Source organism: Typopeltis vanoorti, chromosome 7 (genome assembly GCF_054136105.1).
Source record: "Typopeltis vanoorti isolate ZY-2024b chromosome 7, IOZ_Tvanoo_1.0, whole genome shotgun sequence".
Taxonomy (NCBI): Eukaryota; Metazoa; Arthropoda; class Arachnida; order Uropygi; family Thelyphonidae; genus Typopeltis; species Typopeltis vanoorti.
Window position 1 is genome coordinate 32,834,729 of NC_143555.1, and position 22,495 is coordinate 32,857,223.

A 22,495-nucleotide genomic window follows, 5' to 3' on the forward strand; every position below is an offset into this window, starting at 1 on the left:
TTAATCAAGTTTCACTGATACCAACAACCTTTGGAGAGACTGAATCAATCAATGTGCCACAAACTCATTCCCTTTATTCCTAACATTTGTATACAGAAAAACCAGTGTATAGCCAGTGTTCTTATAGCGATTATTACTTCCTTCATAGTCCGCCTGGCTCTGCAATATAGTGTACACCCCTCCTTTCTCAAGCCACTATCCCCACATGAGGCCATCTCTGCAACATTGAGCTGAGTACTTTGGAAGCAAGTTTGCCTCCTGATTATCATGAAAGAGGGTTACTCCTTCTCTAAAGAACAAGCATTGAGATGTCACAGTAAAATTCAGAAATAACTTAGTAATATATGACAAATTAATAACAACAAAACAAATCAAAAAATTTTACAATAGATAATACTTAACCTTCTGCCAAATTTCAATTAATCTTTAAACAATTCAAACAGTAAATTTTAATTCAATAAGCAGATAAACAGCTTCTTTACTTAATGCACTTAACCAACATTAGATTAGATTAGATTAGATATAAAGTTGGTTAAGTGCATTAACCAACTTTTCATTTCATTACATTTAACAGCTTATATCTTTTTTTAGAGTATTAAACTTAAAGCAATATCTAAATTCTCATCATCGTCCAGTAGCATCCTCTAGCAAGAGGGTTGCAGCAGATGAACAGCTCTTCTCCATTTCTCTCTGTCTGTTGACTCCATCATTCTTAAACCAGTCCATTCCACGATGTCATTGAACCATTCTCTAGTTGGTCTTCCACGTCTTCTCTTCCCCTCAACTTTCCCTAGTAATACAGTTCTTGTCAGGTGTCCCGAAGAACCTCTCAGAAGATGTCCTGCAAATCTGTTCTTTCTTTGCATACAATTCTTGAACAGTGTTCTTTCCATTACAACTCTTCTTAAAACTTCTTGATTTGATATTCTCTCTGTATAGCTAATCTTTTCCATCTTTCTATAAAACCACATTTCCAATGCATTAATTCTTTCTATCTCTCTCTTTCTGAGTGTCCATGACTTACTTCCATAACTTGCAATACTCCAAAATGTTGCTTTAACTATTCCAATTCTAACACCTATTTTAATATTCTTGTTTATTAAAATTCTTTTCATTTCCATAAATGCCAATTTAGCTTTGCCTATTCTATTACTAATGTCCAACTCTGAAGTTCTTTTCTCTGAGATCCAGCTACCTAAATTCTACTCGACAAATTAGTATATATTTTCGACATTAAATTACACCCACCCACCCATGTGTTGACCTGTTGCTCACAGGGAAGTAAATTCCCATGTGAGCACAAATTTTACTAGCACAGGGAAATTAGCTGTCACACTATAGCATCAAGCAGGTCAGCATATTAATTCTGCTCATCAGTTAAAAGAATTAGTTCTGAAGCATTCTTCACAAGACAGAACTTCTTCAGGCCCTAGCCTGCCATGAAATCACCAGAATAACACACCTGGTTTGAATATATCTGATATTTTTAGTGACAAATTTCTAGCTTTCTTCTTTGGACATTTTTAATGGCCTACAGACTGAACAGATTAGACTATTCCCTTCTATTTATGGCTTGACCAAGCTATGTATAATTACACTAGCTTCCTTGTTTTCTCTGTTGACAGAGATATTAGAGAAAACTTGTTGGGAGTATGGTATTTATTTCATGCACTTGTCTCTTTTAGACTTTCCCAAATACTTCTAAGCATACAGCCCAATTAATTCATTGATATTATTGTTTTTAACAGGAGATGTCCCTACTAACAAGATTTCCAAGACAGCTTCCTTTTTAACATTAAATAGAGCAATTTCATAACCTTTTCTTTACCATGCATTCAGCTGGCAGCTCAAGCTTATTTGTCTTCTTTCAAAGTTTAATTTAAGAATTCAGACAAAAACACACTATCAGGTTGATAGCCAACTTGTATAAGGAGCAAGAAGCCACAATAAGAACAGGTGTTGGATTGACTGACTGGCTTCAAGTTGGAAAAGGAGTTAGGCAAAGATGTTTACTTTCTCCTCACTTGTTTAGTATATATGCAGAGGACATCATGCGTGAAGCACTGGATGAGCTCCAGACAGGAATTACGATAGGAGGTAGATTGATCAGTAATCTGAGGTACGCTGATGATACGGTACTCCTTTGGAATGACATGGAAGAACTAGGACTAATTCTTGACAAAGTTAACAAGATCAGTAATAACAGAGGACTTCAACTCAATTCTAGCAAGACAAAGATCATGGTTCTCAAAGGAAAAACAAACAGAGAAGCTCTTGAGAAACAAATGTAGCTTAATGGAGAAAGAATTGAACAAGTCAGCAAGTTTGAGTACCTGGAATCCATTATTAATGTGAAGAATTGTTGTTCAGAAGATGTCAGAAAAAGGTTAGGAATGGCTAAAACAACAGTCAGAGACCTGTCTAAAATCTGGAAGGATGGATCTATCTTCATGGGATAGATCCAACAACTGCATCCAAAGTTGAGGATTTTGGATGCAGTTGTTTTTCCAATAGCAACTTATGATACGAGACTTGGAACCTAAAGAAGTCAGATAAGAAACGGATATCTGCTTTTGAGATGTGGTGTTACAGAAGGCTGTTGAGGATATCATATACTGAAAGGCGTACAAATGAATGGATGTTAGAAAAGATTAGTAGAACTTTAAGGCTCCTTAAGGATATTGACAGAAGAAAATTAAAATATTTTGGACACATAGAAAGGATGGAAGGAGGATTTCTCAGAACAGTAATAGAAGGTAAAGTTCCTGGAAAAAGAGGCAGGGGTAGACCATCAATGAGATAGATGGATGGCGTGTGTGGAGTGACTGATCTTCAGAGAGTTGAGGCTGCCAGAAGGGCAAACAACAGGACTACATGGCGAGGCCTAGTGTGGAATATCATCGAGCATCGGAGTGACCATACGGCATCTGTAGATGCCCAGTGAACACAGACAGACAGACAATGTTTATACCTTCTTACTGAGTACTACAACAGCAATGCTACATGACATGTCCACATGTCTGTGGATCAGCTTCTCTCTTTCCATTCTTATACATCCCTTTTGCTGCTTCCTGCCTTTTGTCCCTCTCCCACTTCTGCTGCATATATCATTTCTTATTTCAAAGGTAATTACTTATTTTATATCCTCAAAGTGGTGAAGATATCTACAAGGATAGAAAAGTAAATACACCATGGGTGTATTTACTGTAATTTAACTTTAAGAAGTTAAAGAAGCAGTTGTAGAAAAAAAGAAAGCATACTAAAACTAGGCAAGATACCCTAAAATAATATAGAGAAAAATGTAAAAAAAGCTAAGTTATGCATAAAAGTAGCTAAACAAAATTCATGGGAAGACTGGTACGAATATAGGAGATAAATATCAGGAAGGTGGCAAAATATTCTGGAAGCAAATGAAAAAGTTTAGAAATGGAGGAAAGACTGTAAAAGAATTGCAGATGATAAAGATGAAATGAAAACTGAAGCTAAGAATATCCTAGATGTCTGGAGTAATTACTTTGAAAGACTGTTAAATGAAACAAGCGGTGACATACGTAGCAGAAAATATGACTTTTCTGCCTTAATACATGAACTAATATGCAGAAAACATGAATAAACTGCAGAAAAGTCAAAGACTTGAAATATGGAAAAACAGCTGCAGTAGATGATATTCAACCACAAATATGGAGGTATCTATATAAAAAAAGTTTTACAGTGACAACACTGCTACTTTAGAGGGCCTGCTCAGAAGATCGAATTCCATATGATTAGAGTAGAGCTGTTATAACTTCCACCTATAATTGTTATAATTTCTATAAAAAAGAGAATGAATCTGAATTCGAGAATTACTCAGGAATTTTCTACTAAGAGTTCCACATAAGATTTATGCAAGTATTCTCGAAAAGAGGCTGAGAAAAATTGTAGAAGAGAAATCATGGGGATATAACATGGATCTGTATGTTTTGCAGATCTGGAAAAGAATACATGGTGCCCAGAGAAAAGATTTTCAAACACTACAGTCATATAGGATAAATGGAACATCATACACAGCAATACATATTCCATATTTAAGTTGTAAGTTAGTAGTCAGAATCGAAGGAAATAGAGGAAGATGATTCGATGTAAAATCAGATGTAAGACTACGATGCTCAATATCCCCACTCTTATTCATTAATATGGATTGCATTACAAAAGAAAGTGGGGTTACATTGATATTAAAATCAGAGATGTTGAACTTAGCTCTTTGCTTTACGCAGATGATATTGTACTCCTAAACATATAAGATTCAAATCTCCAGGATTTTCTAACTAAACAAAATTACAGCTGTAAAAAATTTGCATGAAAATCAGTTAAAATTAAGAGATCAAAACTATGCAAATAGGCAGAAACATAGAAAACTTCAGTTGCATTCCTGATGGAGAACTCACAGAACAAGTAAAATAATTCTGCTATTTAGGCACAAGCTTGGATAGCAAATTAAATTTGGAAATACACAACAGAATAAGCAAAGCTGATATGGTAGGGAAGACAGCTGAATAAATTTATTTTGAATAAGAAAGAAATTAGCCAAAACACCAAACTAGTAGTATACAAAAAAGTGTTCATCAAACCAGTTTTAAGTTCTGGATCTCAGAGTTGGGTTAGAAATAAAGCACTTAATGAAAGATAGAGACATCAAATGAGTGTTCTGAGAAAAATTAGGGCTGAATAGATTGCATCAATGGTAAAATCATATTAACAATGAATACGTTAGGAAGGTACAGTTGTCATTAGAATGTGTAAGCAGGGCTAATCTAAGGTAGTATGATGACTTAAACAGAATGGAAGAGGAAAATTAGCAAAACAGGTTTGATGCCAAGAAAAGACCAGATGAAGATCAAAATGTCAGATATGACAATATTAGCATGCTCACAGTACAACACTAATTTGGGGGAAAGTTGATGATGATAAGCAGAATTTATGTTCAATTTTTCCCCCATTAATTTTGTATGCAAAGCATTGGTGTTCAATATTTTATAGAAGACTATTATTTTGAATTACTGCTGATAAATTTTCTCAGTTTGATGCTTTTTTTAACCTCTTTTCCTTACAGACATTTATGCATGTAGATCTATATAAGAATTAGTAATTACCTTTTTGCCTTGGGTATCGCCTCTATAGAACTGTTCAGCTCTTGTTTTCCCTTGCACTATAGGATCTACAGCTAATATAGGATGCAAAACATTTTAAAATTTTACAGTACACAAAACTTATATTTTTGATCATGGCTGATAAGACATGATCAAAATGGAATGAGAATATACAACTATATAGCTACTGTAATATTTCATGTAGATATTTCCTGAAACTGTTTCATGTTACTGCTTGTTGAAAACAATATCCAAAAAATAACAAAGCTTATTGGATGATGGAGCTACCCTGCTTACCAAGCAAAGGTTAAATTAGATCTCACTCTATAAACTTTTAATTTATATTAAGAGTAAATTAAAAAGACATACCAGTTGTGTATTTTCAGATCATATAACAAATATTTAAGTTCACGTACTGAGCTTTATTTTCAACTCAATCAAGTTTGGCTCTGAATATCATGCCAAACCTACCTTGTAAAAATACACAACCAAGTATGTCTTTTTTAATTACTCTTTTACTATAAATTAAGATGAATTAAAAGACCTAATTTCAAATCTCATTTTGCCATTGGTTTGTAAGTAAGGCAGTTTCATCACCTAATAAGCTTTGCTATCTTTTGGATATCACTTAATACTTCATGTTCAGAAACTTTAAATGGAATAAGAAATTTTTAATTAAAAATTATAACAGATAAATTGCAAATTATGTATTATTTACTATATTACTTTAACACATCCATGTGTGTGCTCATTAAATATCAATAGGATAAATAAATCACTGATGGCTCTCTTACGGTCTGAAAAGAAGGAATTACAAATCATATGCGATTTACTAAGTGCAAGTGTTAGTTATATGTGGTCACTCTTGCTCTCTCTCTCCCTCCCTCCACCTTAGCGCAACTTTAAGAAAAGTTGTTTTACTTCCTACCTTCAAGCAACTTTCAGCTACCACCACATGGTAATAATGAAATCAATATGGATTTTTAAGAAAATTTCCCTTCTTCGTAAAAATTGTGAAGATATATAAGTTTGGTATTTTTTCTATAATAAAATGCTTTTTCCCCCGCATAATATTAATGTATATTATAAACTACACTGACTTGAAATATTTGATCTGTTTACTTGACTGCTTCAGGTTATTAAAAAAATGATTTATAGCACAAACAATCTATAGCATTATTTATCCCCCTCCCACTTCGTGAATTTTTTATATCATCATCAGTCTCCAGTAAAATCATTAAGGGAAGCCATATACACATATCAGATATCATACTTTCTTTTAACCTCATTCACACTAGATACATTCACTACTTCGATAAGCAAATCCACTCACTCAGATTTCCATGAGAGAAAAATCTAGTTCTCATCCATATAATGAAAAAGTTCATCAAGCAAATATCCTAAATGTTATAACATATTTAAATCACACTTATATTATCCCTTCTTCTCCAGTCTTTCAGCATTTGCAGTCCATGTACTCTCAAACTATCATCCTAATCTATATTCTATAATCCCAATATCATCTTTGTTACACTTCTTTTCATTCTTTCCACAGCTTCATGCTCTTGAAACCAAGGAGACCAAATAGGCACACAGTAGTCCAGATGAGGTCACATCAAGACTTCGTAAAGAGGCAAAATGACTTCTTTATCCTTACATTTCAATGTTCGTTTCAACATTGCAATTATCCTCTGAGCTGTATTTTCAATTTTTGCTATGTGACCTCTGAACTTCAAATTCCTATCCACCATAATTCCAAGATCTCTAGTCTCATTAGTTACTCTGAGCATAATCCCACCAATCCAATATGATATCTCATTAAGCCAAAGTACATTACTTTTCGATCTCTAACATTGAATTGATAGCCATTATGATTTACCCATACTTCCATCCTATTCATAGCACCCTATAACTGCTGTATATTACTAGAATCCATGATTGTCCTGTCTGTTTGCATCATCAGCAAAACTGATGCATCTTCCATCAGGTCTTTCCCTATATCATTAATATATAGATTAAACAACAATGGTCCAATCATTATGAATAATTTGAGACACATTACCATGTTTAATAATTTACTTTAATTAAAATTAAAATAAAATTTGATGTTTCGACCTTTATATATAGGTCATCTTCAGGAATACACACACATACAATGCTTGGTCAACAGCTGACCACAGACTGCTCTCTGGTAAAAATAAATAAAAAATTACAGATAATAATAATAAAATACAGTACAATAAAACAGAATTCCCTTAGTAAAAATTACATCAGCAGTTACTCGTTTCTTCAAGTCTTGTTACTTTTAATTTCTGTTAGCTACCTAAGAGTTACTGTATTTATCCAATTAAATTTTAATGGTTAGTGTGTCAATGTAGGGTCATCTGTGATGAGTATTCTGATTCCAGATCCTTGGTAGTTTCAGGCCATAATTTCTGTTGAAATGTTATTAGCTAGCAAGGCCTGAAACTTCCAAGGATTTAGATAGCTCACATGTGGCCCAACAAAAAAAGATGTCTTGACCACCATTGTTCTGCTACACATAGGTACCATACTGACAATATAAGGAAAGAAACACATTTTATTTAATTCTAAATAATTCTGTCTATCTTGCACGCTTATAAAACAAATAAATACAATAAACTAACTCGGTATTACCCTCTGTCCAAAAATAAACCATACTTTTCGAAAACAGAAGAAACTAGTGGTGCCACTAGTTTCTTCTACATGGAAACCTTCATTAGTGTTGTGTCAACTGTTTATGACATTTGTTTCATTAGAAGCCAAATTATAGTGCCAAGTGACAGTGTGTTTTGACGAATGGTCGGAAAATGAGTCTCAAACAGAGAGCTGCAACTGACTTTTGTGTTAAAAGTTTTACCGAATGCTTCAAAAAGCATATGGTTATGAATGCTTATCCCATACTCAAGTTTACGGGTGGTTTAAGTGATTTCAAAGCGATCATGAGACATTTGAGGACAACGAAAAGCCAGGCCGTCCAAAAACTGGATTGAGCGAAGTTGACATCCAAAAAGTGCGTGATTTCATCAAAGAAAACCCGAAATCGTCCATGAGATTGATTGAAGATGAATTGGGGATTCCAAAATCAACTGTGTACAACATTTTGACCAAGAGTTTGGGCTTTCATAAATTGAATTCGCGATTTGTTCGCCACAAGTTGACCGACGACCAAAAAATGTATCCAATTGAACACTGCAAGGACCTTATTAAAACCGCTCTTAAGGACTCAAACCTCCTTGAAACGATCATTACTGGTGACAAAATGTGGTGTTTTGAGTATGGGCCCAAAACAAAGTGACAGAGTGCTGAGTGGAGACCAACAAAAGAGGGGGAGGGGGGGGGCATCCGAAAAAAAAAGTCGCTTGGAGAACATGGTTGACAATGATGATTTGTTTTTACTATTCCAATGGCATTATCCACAAAGAATTCGTTCTGTCTGGACAAATGGTCAATGGTGACCATTCGTTCTGTCTGAACAAATGGTCAATGGTGAATTTTATCTCGAAGTTTGAAGCGATTGATAGCGAGAATTCGTCGTGCGGCATGAATATTGTGATGCAGGTAGCTGGTCAGTTTTGCACGATAATGCACTATCTCATCGTTTGAACATTGCGAGACAGTTTTTGAGCAAAAACCAAGTTTGTGTGTTGGATCCCTCACCGTATTCACCTGATTTAGCACCCTGTGACTTCTTTATCTATCCCCGACTTCATTTGCCAATGAAAAGGAAGCGATATGACATCATTGAAAATGTTCAAGTGGCAGTACAACCCTCAACAGTATCCCAAAAACCGATATAAAAAACTCATTTAATGAATTAATTGACCATGCCAAATGCTGTATCAAAGCTAAGGGAGATTATATTGATTGAAATAAATGATTTCAATAATTATAATTGGCCTGTGTTTTATTTTCTATCAAAAGTTCGGTTTCTTTTTGGACAGAGGATGTATTGGCAAAAATTTGAAAAAAATGATTTATCTTTCTGCAGAATTACAAATTGACAATGTTCACCAAATATTCTCCTTTTGCTTATGTAAAAGCAATTCATGTGGTGTCATATCATATGCCTTAGCAAAGTTCAATATCATTGTGTATCCATTCCCTTTATCTAACTCAAGTGTAACATTATTATAAAATAAAAAAAAACTGCTTAGACGTCCCTCCCTTTAATAAACCCATGCTGTTTCTTGCAAAGCATATTCATGACTTATTTTTAAAGTATTAACAACACCAAATGAACTATTTTATAAAAAGATGTTTTATTAACTTGCTTATATTTCGCTGAATTTCAAATTGGGGAACAACATCAGAGCACAACTATATATGCAAAAGCGAGTAAGTGACACATTACAATTGTAATGGACAAAAGATCCAAAGTCCTATTTTGGCACCATCTAATGTAAAAAAAAAAAAAAAAAATTACAATTATGTGAGAGTTGCGCTTAAATAACAGTCTCCCAAATTTTTGGCAAATTAATGCAACCATACATGTTCAGGTTAGAGAATTCTTCATAGCCATGGCTGACTCCAAAAAAATAATCTTTCGGATCTTTAACAACTTTTGAAATAGTACATTAATTTTCTTCCATCTAATCCTGTGTGAAGGGGCATTTCAAAGCGTGGTGTGCCAGTTCTCTTGCCATAATAATGATAGTGAATGTATTTTTTATGTTCTTCCAGGTGGATGTTAAGAGATCTTCCTGTGTGCCCATAGTAAGCCAAGTCACAGTCACGGGGTATTTCATACACTCCAGAGTGTGCAAGAGGGTGAAGTTTATCCTTAGGCTCAGAGTGGCTAATTTAAGATGAGGTTTGAATGTGGTGTGAAGGCCACATTTCATCAGTACTTTTGCTATCTTTTCTAATGTACTTCTGACACTGTGTCTCAAAGGAAAAAAGTCTGCAGATTATTGAAAAAAGTTACTTCTTGGCCAAAAAAAAATCGCAAAAAAAATAATAATAAAACTGGTTCATGTTAAACCATCCTGCATTTATGGATTACCAAAAATGCATAAATCTAATATCCTCTAATACCCAGTCAATAGCATAGATAGTCCTGCATATAAACTTGCCCAAGAGTCTCCGTAGCTCGGTATAGACGAAGCCCTTTGGTCAAGAAAGACCTGGGTTCAATTCCCATCCATGACATGAGGAACCTTTATCTATTCTCTTTTGACTAAAGGTGAGTTTAGCTGGTCTCATACAGAGGTAGAGGGTTTTTTCACCCAGAAACTCGGGTTTTCATCCCTCAGAACAGGCAAACAGGCCTGTGAACACACATAGATCTACAGTCATAAAATACATATTTAATTCCTTCAGGAGGGCTCAACCAGTCCTAAGAGACAGTGGAGGAACAGAGGGAACCCCGTATGAATAAATAAAAACTCCTCTACTTTTGTAAAAAATTTAGTCCATTTCAAATCACTAGTTAAAAACAATATCCTTAAAAATTCAGACATAATGGTTAGTTTTGATGTCACCTCTTTATTTACCAATGTATCATTTATAGACACTCTTGATTTGATCAAATCAAAATTTCCCCCTGATATTTTTGAATTATTCAAATTCACTATATATGTGCAGGTTACTTTACATGGGGAGGAAAAATCTACAAACAGATTAATGGTATGGCTATGGGTCCTACTGCACCCCACCTTAGCAAACTTTTACATGGAACATTTTGAAAACTTCACAATTTTTGGAGGAGGACTTCTGACACTAATCCGAAACTTGTCATATAAAGTTGTTGAACTAGATACAGTAGCAGAAGGAACTAAAATACAAGGAATCCAAATACTGGAACCAAGTAAAAGGCCATTAAACATATTCAGTTGGTATCATCCTCCTAGCAAACCTGGACCAAATCTTTCCAGCCTATCCTATCTCAATGAAGAAAACTCCATTATCTTAGGAGACATGAATAACAAATATCTGTTATGGGATTCTAAGGAAATAAACTCAAGTGGAGAAAACCTGAGTAATTTCTTAGATGAAACAGGACTAATAATCCTCAACAGTGGAGAACCCACTTATCTATCTCATTCCTATAGTACAAAAGATGCCCTAGATATTACTGTGGTGTCTCCAAATCTTCATGACAAAGCTATTTGGTCTGTTTTGGAACCAGTAGGAAGTGACCAAAAAATAAAGAAAATATCATTAAATGCCACCATTATAAACAGTATGAAACACTGTTGTGAGTGCTGTGAAGGGTTACCACTTCCATATTGAGGTATGCTGACAATCTCATTTTGAACTCTTGTTTTTGAGTATTGTCTTCATGTATCCATTTGTTACTGAATTAAACCATTTATTAACAGTTTTTGGGGCTGTTTCTGTCATATCTCATATCATATTTCACCAAAATTTATCACAGTTTTTGAGATGTCATGATTTTTCTCTATTTTCCTTTATTTATTGAAACAAGTGTATATCACCATTGTAACAGTTTCCTACCAAAGAGAGACACATCGATGAAATAAAAAATGTTGCTTGAAGTCTCTACTTTATTTTCTTACTCCATCTATTAACAAAATCTCCCTCTCTTTCAATACCATTTCCTCATTGAGTAACAAATTTTTCAGAGTTGTTGTAGTAAAATTCTTCAGGATGTTTTTTGGAACCATTTTCATATTCTTGCTTTAACCTATTTATTTTCAAGATAGATACTGGAGAAGTGTCTTCAGTTGAGGAAACACTTAGAAGTTTAATGGAACCAAGAAGTCTGCAGGAAGAAAAGGATGTCTTCTGCATCCCTATCTTCTGTTTTTCTACATTCCTGCACTTGAGGTTATCTGGTGTGAGACAGAGATCAGGGAATGAAGTATCTAGTTGGCTGTTGCTATAGGATGGGGGTACAAGGAGAATCAGGATGGCAATCAATGGCAAATTAGCTGTTATGTCGGAAATAACTAACCCACTATCCGTAGGCCATTTGTCTCAGACCCAACATGAGAAACTTAAGGAAAGGACATGCTTATACTCCCAAGAACAGGGCTGAGGGAGTACTGAACATATTATCATGTCAACTTGACTAAAATTATTTTTGTAAAATAAGCTAAGGAAAACTGTGTTTTAGAACCATGTTAAACTGTTTACTTAAGCTTAGAGTTAAAGTGACCAATTGGCTATAGCTAAGTGTATGACGTAGACAATGAGAGAGGGTGCTCACGAGGAAGATATAAGGAGCAGTGCACAATTCAAACGCGCTCTCTTGTTTTTTCTGTTCCTGTGTTCCCATTCAAGCCTGGATGGTTGATGAAGCTTGTCGCCGGTGACCAGTAACTATCTCCCGGATAGTTGCTGGTCACCGGCATTGGTAAACCACACCAATGTAAAGACAGAAGGACAACCTTTGAAGAAGAAATAAGTAAGTCGCAGCAGCCATAGAAGCAAGTGGCTAGTGAATACAGAAGTCTTGCCATATCCGAAATGAAAGCGTGGAGAAGTCACGGAAACCCCATTAGTAAAGACAAGATGGTAAAGTACAACCTTTTTATCTATCTTATAATTGTAAAGAAGAAAAGGGGGGACAAGGATTTGAAGAGTCCCATGCATTTGTTTGCTCATAGTGCCTCAGTGACTGTGTTGGACTAATTGTGTCAGAAGACTAGTGCTATTCTAAAATTGTGCCAAAGAGGGAACATAACTTTTGAACAGTTTGTTAGGAAGAAGCTGATAGCTGTAGTATTGAATGTTAGCCTGACTTACACTTAAAGTGTGGGCATAGAAACTTTAGAGAGTTGAACTTTGTCTTCCATGTTAGAGTTTAAAATAGTGTGAATTTGATATGCCATGTGTAAACCTTACTTACAATTGTACATAGGGAATGAATATTGATTAATTCTGTAAAGATGGATCGAGTTCAAATACTTAAGCTTAGAGAATGAAATTTTGGATCACCTAATCTAAAAGGGGGGGGGGGGGAGATTCAGACTTTCAATTCTGAACGAGCGGGTAATTTAGTAATGAAGTTATTATTTCAAGTATATTTAGAATGTATAATTGAATGTGTATCTTTTCTTGTGCTATAATAAATGTATTCTTTTAAGCCAAAGTTTATAAGTTCTGTTGTTTTGAGACTGACCTACCACTTATAAAGAACGTTCGGACCTGTGTGAGTGAGGGGAAACATTTCATACAAGGTAGAGAGGGGAGCCACGACTGCTCACTACGTGGTCCCTATGTTAACTAATGTTACCAAGATAATCAATTAAGTATCAGGAATCAGTTACCGCAGTCATTCTAAAACAAATTTGTTGGAAACGAAATTTTTTGGTATGCAGGAATATAGGATAATAATAGTAGTAAATAAAGAATAAAAAGAAGGTACAAGATGTAACAAGGGCTAGATAAGAGACATAACAATAGCGCAGTCGACTTAGGAGCAAAATAAAGGTAATACAAAATAGGGAACTAAAGAGTAGGAGGAGTAATAATAATAAAATATAATAAAATATTAAAGAGAGAGAGAGAAACACGAGACATAACATAGCACAATGAGTGCTAATTTGAGCAATGATTAAGGGGAGGGGGGGTTAAACTATGAGGACAAGATTGGAAGAAGGAATGATCACAGGGATGGAAGGACTGAAATTTATATAGTTAATAAGAGAATTACCTGAGACTGTAATGGAGGGAACTTGGGGTGTGAGAACCCATACTTCCTCAAATTAAAGTGATCAAGTGGTCAGCAGATAGGAGATTTCCAGACATCCAGAATTTTCTATTAAGAAGGGGTACATGCGAAATTACAAAGCAGTTGATTATTACAAATTGAGAAGTGTTGGAGCAGTGTATAATATAAGAATATGGAGGAGGAAAGATGCTAGCAATGAATGGGAGATGGTCAAGGTGTATTTGAAGAAAGTAGCATCAAACCATAGTACACCCAGAGTCAGGAAGATAAATCAGGAAGGAGTTAGCTGGATGAGTGATATCATTAGTGTGAGTTGAAGCAAAAGTTAAAAAGTTGTGAAAGGTATATAAAGAGAAAGGTGATTAGCAAGCTCATGAACAGTACAAAGCACAGACAAGAAAGGTGACAAGTAAGGTAAGGAAGCCAAAAGCAAATTATGAAAGAAAGCTAACTGAGCAAAAAATCCCAAAGTTCTTTCACTATATCACAATTAAAAGGAAAAATGACTATGAAAGGACAACCTTAATGAGCGGTGATGGTAGGGAAGTGACAGCAAAAGAAAAATAGCTACTAAGTGATCATTAACAAGACCATATACCATCCATGGAAATGATAAGGTGCTGTTTGTGACACTGATGTGAGACATAGATGAAATGGAGGTACTTACAATATATGCATCCTTTCCTTCATTGTTACATAGTGATTAGCATTCATTATTAAAAATTATGGGAACAACTACTGTGTTATAGTAAATCTTCAGTTGAACATAAACCAACATAATCACTCGATGTTGGAAGTTTTTTCCCACTTGGTTAGACTATAATAAATTTAGTTTAATCGTTTATCCAAGTGTAAGCAAACATAGTTTGTGCCTGAAGTATCTTCAGGACTGAGCAACTCGTGGAAAAGATGGACTAAACTCTCATCACTTGTCTTAGTATCTCCCATAATGCAAAGCACATCTCCATGCAGACATGTATAATGCTATGCTTATTAAATAACTCAAAGAATTTACAACGTACAAAGGATATAAATTAAATTAAACTTTAATCTATATTTCCAATATTTCGGCAATGTCATTGCCATCTTCACAGAAACTTAAAATAAAGACACGTGCATGCAGGCACTACACACAGTAAATGAGGACAAAGCAGGAAGCTATTGTTTCTATTAAAAGTCCTGATGGTGTGCCCTAGCGGGCTATGTAGGTATTCTTGGCCATTGGGCTGAAGGTCTTCTGATGTAAGTCTCCCAAATTTGAGGAGACTTAAAGATGGTAACGTGATGTTACCGAAATATTGGAAATATAGATTAAAGTTTAATTTAATTTATACCCTTTGTACATTGTAAATTCCTTAAGTTATTTAATAAGCATGTTTAACCAACGTCTAAGTCTTTCTACGAGAATTATAATGCTATGCATTAAGGGAAGGGCCACTACCCAGACCGGTTTCGACCTTTATTGAGGTCTCGTCAGTGGGAGTCAAACCCAGAGGGGGTGATACTAAGGTGGAAGTAACAGAGAAGTCATATTTATATAAGGTGATATAATAATAAGGTGAGACACTTTTTGGCAACTCATATAGGTAAATATGACTTCTCTATTACTTCCACCTTAGTATCACCACCTCTGGGTCTGGCTCCCACTGACGAGACCTCAATAAAGGTTGAAACTGGTCTGGGTAGTGGCCCTTCCCTTAATACATAGCATTATACATGTCCACAAGGAGATGTGCTTTGCATTATGGGAGATACTAAGACAAGTGATGAGAACTTAGTCCACCTTTACCATGAGTTGCCTCAGTCCTGAAGATACTTCAGGCACAAACTTTGTTTGCTTATACTTGGATAAAGAATTAAACTAAATTTATTATAATTACTCAACATTTCAACCTTCAGATTAAGGTCATTATCTGGAGTAAATACATATATACAAAGAAACAAGCAACATAAAGAACACACAACACTTCATAAACAAAATTAAAAACATGCCGCTCGATAAATATGATTTATTAATCAGTTTTGACGTTTCTGCTCTCTTCACAAATGTCCCAATCAGTGACTTAATTCTCTTACAGAACAAATTTCTGTAAGATAGTATATCGGGTTTCAGCCACCCGATATTATGGCTCTCTCTTTGCCCATGCACTATGTTCTGGTTATTTCACGTGGCAAAATAATTTTTACCTATAAAAAGAAGGTACTGCCATGAGCTCACCACTATCACCCCCCCCCCTCCCCCCAATTGCTAACTTTCATAAGGAAGCTTTTGAGCAATGTGCTCAAAAGCTTCCTTTACTTTAAAAATTACAGTTTGGCTTAGATACATGGATGATGTTTTCATTATTTGGCCACACAGTAGCCAAACTTGAGACATCTCCCTCAGCCACCTGAACAAACAACATGAGCACATACATTTTACTATTGAAATTGAAAATCAGAACTCACTTCTTTTCCTGGATACAAGGTCACATGTCTTCCCTCGGGCAGTCTATCCTTCACTGTCTACCTCAAGCCTACACATACAGGCCAATATATACATGCTAATTCTCACCACCCTTTGCAAAAACTTGGGGTCATTAACACCCTCAAAAACCTATAACAATTTGCTCTAATGAATAATCTTGTGAACAAGAATTACAAATTATTCGCAATACATTTATAAATAATGGCTATAGCAAAAATACCATCAATAAAGTTCTTCATAAAACTTCATCAAAAAATACATAATATAGATTACAGTAAAACCACAGTTATCCCATACATTAAATAGTTATCAGATAAAATAAATAGAATACTAAACTAGTATAATCTTAATGCTACTTTTAAAACAACCTATAAAATTAAAAAACATATTCAACTCCTCTAAGGATCCTCCCCCCCCCCCCCCCAATGGCCCACCCTGGAGTATACACCATATCCATTGCACCTGTAAATTACTTTATATTGGTGAAACTGGGCATACAATTCCTATCTGTAAAAAAGAACACAAATGACACATTAAATTTAACAATTTTGATAAAGCAGGTTCTCAGATCATGCTCCTAACATCGTACATCAAACTGATCTGGAAAAATACCTGATCCTTACATGATGCAAAAACCTGCATCATGTAAGGTATGAATGCATATTTAAAGAAGCCTGTGAAATTTTGATCAACCATCCTAATCTGAACAATAATGGTGGCATAAAAATCCCAAGAATTTGGATGTACACATTCAGCCCACGTAAGTCCTTCAACCCTTACTTTAGGATTCAAGCAATAATTTTAGCTCTTACTGGTCTTATTATTCATAATGTTTTTCTAATTTATAGCTGTACTTATATGAGTAATTATGTGAGAGCATGTTGCTCTCTAGCTTAATATATCTCTTAATGATTTGTTAACAAACAGATAATAATAACAGGACTCTAGAGCTTTGATGTAAGGTTTATTATTTTCAGCAGAGGTCAGGCTAGTAGTTTTAACAGTTGACCAAATTAATGTAACTTTAGAATACCATGTAGCTTGTTTTTTCTTTGTATATCTACGTGTATACTCCAGATGATGACCTTAATGTGAAGGTTAAAATGTCGAGTGATTATTTTGGTTTATATTAAACTGAAGTTTTACTATAACATGGTAGTTGTTTCCATAATTTTTAATAATGAAGACTTAATATAAGCAGAACACAGCTACAGGATTAAATAGCACATCAGTTAATGTGCAATGGAAATGGCACCTCTTCTGACCAAATGATTTAATTTGAGCCTAACTTCTGGAAAGATGCAAAGGGAGTGAAAAAAAAGTAAAATAGTTTTGCTGCATAAAGGAGGCCCCAAGACAGAAGTAACAAATTATAGACAACTGTCTCAAGAGTAATAGTAATTAAGGTATTAGAAAGTTGGTAAAAGGCAGAATTTAGGAATGGGTGGACAGGAATATGATACTCTATGAGGGACTATGGGGGGGGGGGTGAAGAGTGAAGGATAGGTCTTGTCTTAGTATTCTGTTCAACTTTATGTAATAAAGTGATAATGAGATGGATAACAGAAATGGCTACTGGATTTTGCAATGGTAATCAACAGGATACTACATAGAACTCTGTTATATAAATTAAAGCTAATAAGAATAAAAATGAAGTTGGAGGGTGGCTGTTGGACAGACATCAGAGAGTAGAATATGGGATAGTTAAATCCAAGAGAAGGTGGGTGACCAGTGATGTCTTGCATGGCTCCATACTTGGGCTGCTGCTACTTAATTTGTACACCAGTACTAAGGGGAAATATATCCAGTAGTCCCCCAATGCCAAAAAATGGAAAGAGCAATAGTAAACAAAGTAAACATATGAGGACTAATTTTTTTTTGCTTGGAGGGTGGTAAATATATAGAATGGGTTGCAAGAGGCAGCTGCGAGTTCTTTGTCAGTGAATAAGTTCCAGAAATATTATAGATACTGTGCGAATAATGGTTAGTATGTACCACCCATGATGAGTCGTTGACTCCATTTTATCGAGACGCCTGAAAAAATAATGACAATACATTCGTTACTGACAATGGATGAGGGAAAATTTATATCGCAAGTTGAAAACCTGGTGGAAGACATTTTACTGCTATCAATTTATTGATGCCAACATGTATTATTAGTAGAATGTGATATTAATTTAATTTTTTATTTAATAAATTTACTAAACAAATTTTAAAATGTAAAAAAAAAATTAAATATTAAATACATTTTAATAAATTTAATAAAAATTTAATATTGATTTCAAAAGAATTAAATGGAATTATAAGGCAAGCAACTATTATAGATTAGAAACCTTAGAGCATTACAATGGAATCAAATTTGGAATCAAACTGACAACTAGAGATATTAAACAGGAATTGCAGATGAAACAGATTATGGAAGACATATAAAGTGGAGAACAGTTGCATGAGGAATATAAGGCTTAGGCTGGGAAGGTGGCTAGTACAGTAATGAAAGAAAATTGGAATATGAGAGGAGACTGGCATAGCATTCCAAGGAAAATCCCAATGAATTTTTCCACTATGTAGCCAGTAGGAAGAAAAAGGACTGCAGATGCAGACAGAACTTGGGTGACTAAGGAAGATGACAATCGAGCTATTTAATGATCACTTTATTAATGTGGTTCATCTTGATAAAGAGAGCTTTATTCCTAGAAAGATAAACAGGGGTGAAGCATTAGAAGTGAATAGAAAGGGTGTATTCCAAATACTCAGTATGGTAGACATCAGTGTTAGGGGGAGGGGGGGATTTCACCAATTTTCAAGGGAGGAGAAAAGGGAGGCTAAGATAGTGCCATTGAATAAGAATGGTAATAGAATGGAGGTATCAAGCTATAGGCCACTTTGCTATTTCTTCTGTGGCTATTAAGGTTCTGGAGAAATGGTAAGAACTCATATACGGAATTGGGAAGATGAAGGCAATGTTATTTATGCAGGGCAGTGTGAATTTGTAATGGAATCTCTTGTTTTAGCGGTCTGGTTACCTTTTACAATACAGTAACAAGAGTAATGGATGAGAGTAAGGCATAAAGTCTTTTAACTTAAAAAAAAAAAAGGCATTTGACAGGGTGACACATGACAAGTTGGTTTTTTTTAACTTGCAACATGTGGGTATGAACATCAGTTTAGTGGATTGCATTGGTGACTGACTTTCAGTTAGATATCAGAGAGTTGTATATGGGAAAGCAGTATCATGGAACAGGAAAGTTAAAAGTAGAGTACCACAAACATTGAAAGTCCTTTCACTTGGTTATACTATAAATTAAAGATGCCAAGAGCTTTTCATGGTTTCATCATTTATTCAAGTGTAAGCAAACAAGTCAGTCAATGAAGCAAGCAAACGTGAAACAGAAACAAGCATTAAAACTCTTAAAAATAATAAAGCTGCAGGTTTTGATAAAATAACATCTGAACAAATTAAATATAGAGGAAAAGAATTAACTAACAAACTGTTCACACTAATTAAACTCATGGAAAAATGAAAAACTGTTAAAAGATGGAAAGAATCAATAATAATCCCCATCCACAAAAAAGGCAATAAAAGAAAATGTGAAAACTACAGAGGCATCTCACTTTTAAATACTAGTTGCAAAATCCTGTCTGATATTATTCTAAAAAGAATTATTCCATATGCAGAAGAGATTCTTGGAGAATATCAGGCAGGATTCAGAAGTCGATCAACCATTAATTACCTTTTTACCTTGAGACAAATTCTAGAGAAAAATTAGGAATATAATAAAGAAAGTCATAATCTCGTCATTGACTTCCAAAAAGCATATGATAGCATACAACGAGAAAGTCTATGGCAAATCTTAAAGGAATTTGGAATACCAGAAAAATTAATCAGACTGGTTAAAATGTGTGCACAGGAAAATCAATGTAGAGCCCTCACTAAACAACATTGTCAGAAACATTCAACATCTCCATAGGCTTAAAACAAGGAGATGTGATATCACCTATATTATTCAACAGAGCTTTGGAAAAACTAATTCAAGAAACAACTAAAAGTACTGTATCATGCTATGCATCATTTATGGGGCATGCATACGATATTGATGTCATAGGAGAAAGTGCAGATGATATAACTGAAACTTTTATAAACCTTAAAACTTCTTCCAAAAAAATAGGTCTTAATATTAACCAAAATAAAACATAATATTTAAAAGTATCTAGAGATAATGATCTCAACAAGCTATCAACTATTCAGTTTGCTGACATGATACTGAAAAACTTAATAATACAATTTAAATTAAAAAAAAATAAACTTCACTCTCTAGCACACCCTGGAGTGTATGAAATTCCCTGTGACTGTGCCTTGGCTTACTATGGGCAGACAGGAAAATCTCTTAACATCCACCTGGAAGAACATAAAATATACATTCGCTACGATTATTATGGCAAGAGGACTGGCACACCACGCTTTGAACGCCCCTTCACACAGGATTAGATGGAAGAAAACTAATGTGCTATTTAGAAGTCGTTACAGATCCGAAAGATTCTTTTTGGAGTCAGCCATAGCTATGAAGAATTCTCCAAACTTGAACAAATATGGTTGCATTAATTTGCCAAAAATCCGGAAGATGGTTATTTTAAGAGCAACTCCCACATAACTGTAATTTTTTTTTTTTTTTAACATTAGAGGGTGCCAAAATAGGAATTAAGATCTTCTGTCTGGTGCAACTGTATTGTTTCACTTACTCACTGCCACGTATAATGCTGTGTTGTGCTCTGATGATGCTGATTTAAAATTCAGCAAAATATAAGAAAGTTAATAAAACATCTTTTTATAAAATACTTCATTTGGCGTTGTTAATACTGTTAAAAATAAGTTACAAATAACCATCAACACCTATGTTCTCATCTGTTATGTTAATGTAAGCCATACAGCTTTGCATGCATGCATGCAGCAATTGTTGGTATATTCTTGCAGGATCTGATGAGATATTATGCTGTCTGTGAAGACAGCAATACACTCCCACTCAACACTAATTTTGAACAGCATACATGTACAAAATCAAAGTTTCTTTTTCTGTGTGTCTAAAAGAGTTACTACTAGACAGGTGGGGATGAAATGTGTCAAAGGTCTGCACAAGTATCTGCATGATGGAGTGCAGCTGTGCTATGGTGATAGAACACTGTGATATATTTCTGCTATCCTGATGTCTAGAGCTTGTAGTAATGATTTTATTTACAAACCAAAAGGAACATATGGTAGGAACAAATGTCATATAGATTTACCAACCAAGGACAAAAAATAATTGTCCATGTGCAATTATTATTTTATGGGTATATGTAATAAAGACAGTGCTGATGCCAACATGGCACAGGAGGTTTGTTTGCTTTCACACAGACAAGAAATAGGCGATGTTCGAAATGCTTGTTGCTGGATTGAATCCAGCCATAAAAGTGTACACGAAGCATATACTAGAGATCCACAATCAAGTCAATCTGATAAGTGCACGATATTAGCAGAGAACATCTGTCTGCACCACAAGAGATCTCAGCTAGTGTTAAATCTTGAATGAAAGAGAATTTATAATGTATTATAAATTTATAATGTATTAGCTTTCATTCAGATTTAACAAATATCTAAATTCTCGATGTAATACTTGTATGTTAACAAAAAGAAATCAAATGTAAATGAAATGATAATAATATCCTTGATTTGATATTTGCTGAATATTGAAAAAAAAAAGGGGGGGGGGGGGGATAAGCTATTTTGAAATGGGTGAAGTATGTGTTAGTATGCGAACATTAGGCTAAAATCCCAGACAAGATAAGAAGATTAAATCATGACCTGAGACCATCACGTACGCAAAGGTCTACATTGCGTGGGGGAGGTCTCCCGTGGACGAGAACGAGAAGCGTCAGAAAGAGTGCAGACGAATCGAGGTGCCGCAGGTCATCGAGGGGGTATATAGTTTTTTGCGACACAAAAATAAGTTTTTGGCTTTTGCCTGTTCCAGTCATTCCTGGAGAAAGGAAGTTCCAGTGAGGTCGGGGTGAGATGAATGAGAGCAGCGATGAGGCCAAGTAAAATGCCAACGTGCATATAGGTCTCAGCATAGCAGAAGATCAGCGTGAGATGAGAAGGAAATGTGGAACCTCGTGGACCAACGTCGGCAACAGTGCTTCGTGAACATTGTAGGCGACGAATTGTGATCGTATTCGCACATCTACCTTCCAGAAGAAAGAACCTAA

At 34.9% G+C, this 22,495-nt stretch overlaps 1 protein-coding gene across 1 annotated transcript in view; it reads right to left on the bottom strand.

The window, feature by feature from the left end:
• LOC150104569 (2-oxoglutarate dehydrogenase complex component E1-like) overlaps nucleotides 1-22,495 on the bottom strand; it is a 567,065-nt gene that overhangs the window by 264,654 nt on the left and 279,916 nt on the right. Inside the window, exon 9 of the mRNA XM_090395786.1 lies at nucleotides 5,130-5,200. Coding sequence (XP_090251912.1) covers nucleotides 5,130-5,200 — 71 coding nt within the window. The remainder of the gene's footprint in view (nucleotides 1-5,129; nucleotides 5,201-22,495) is intronic.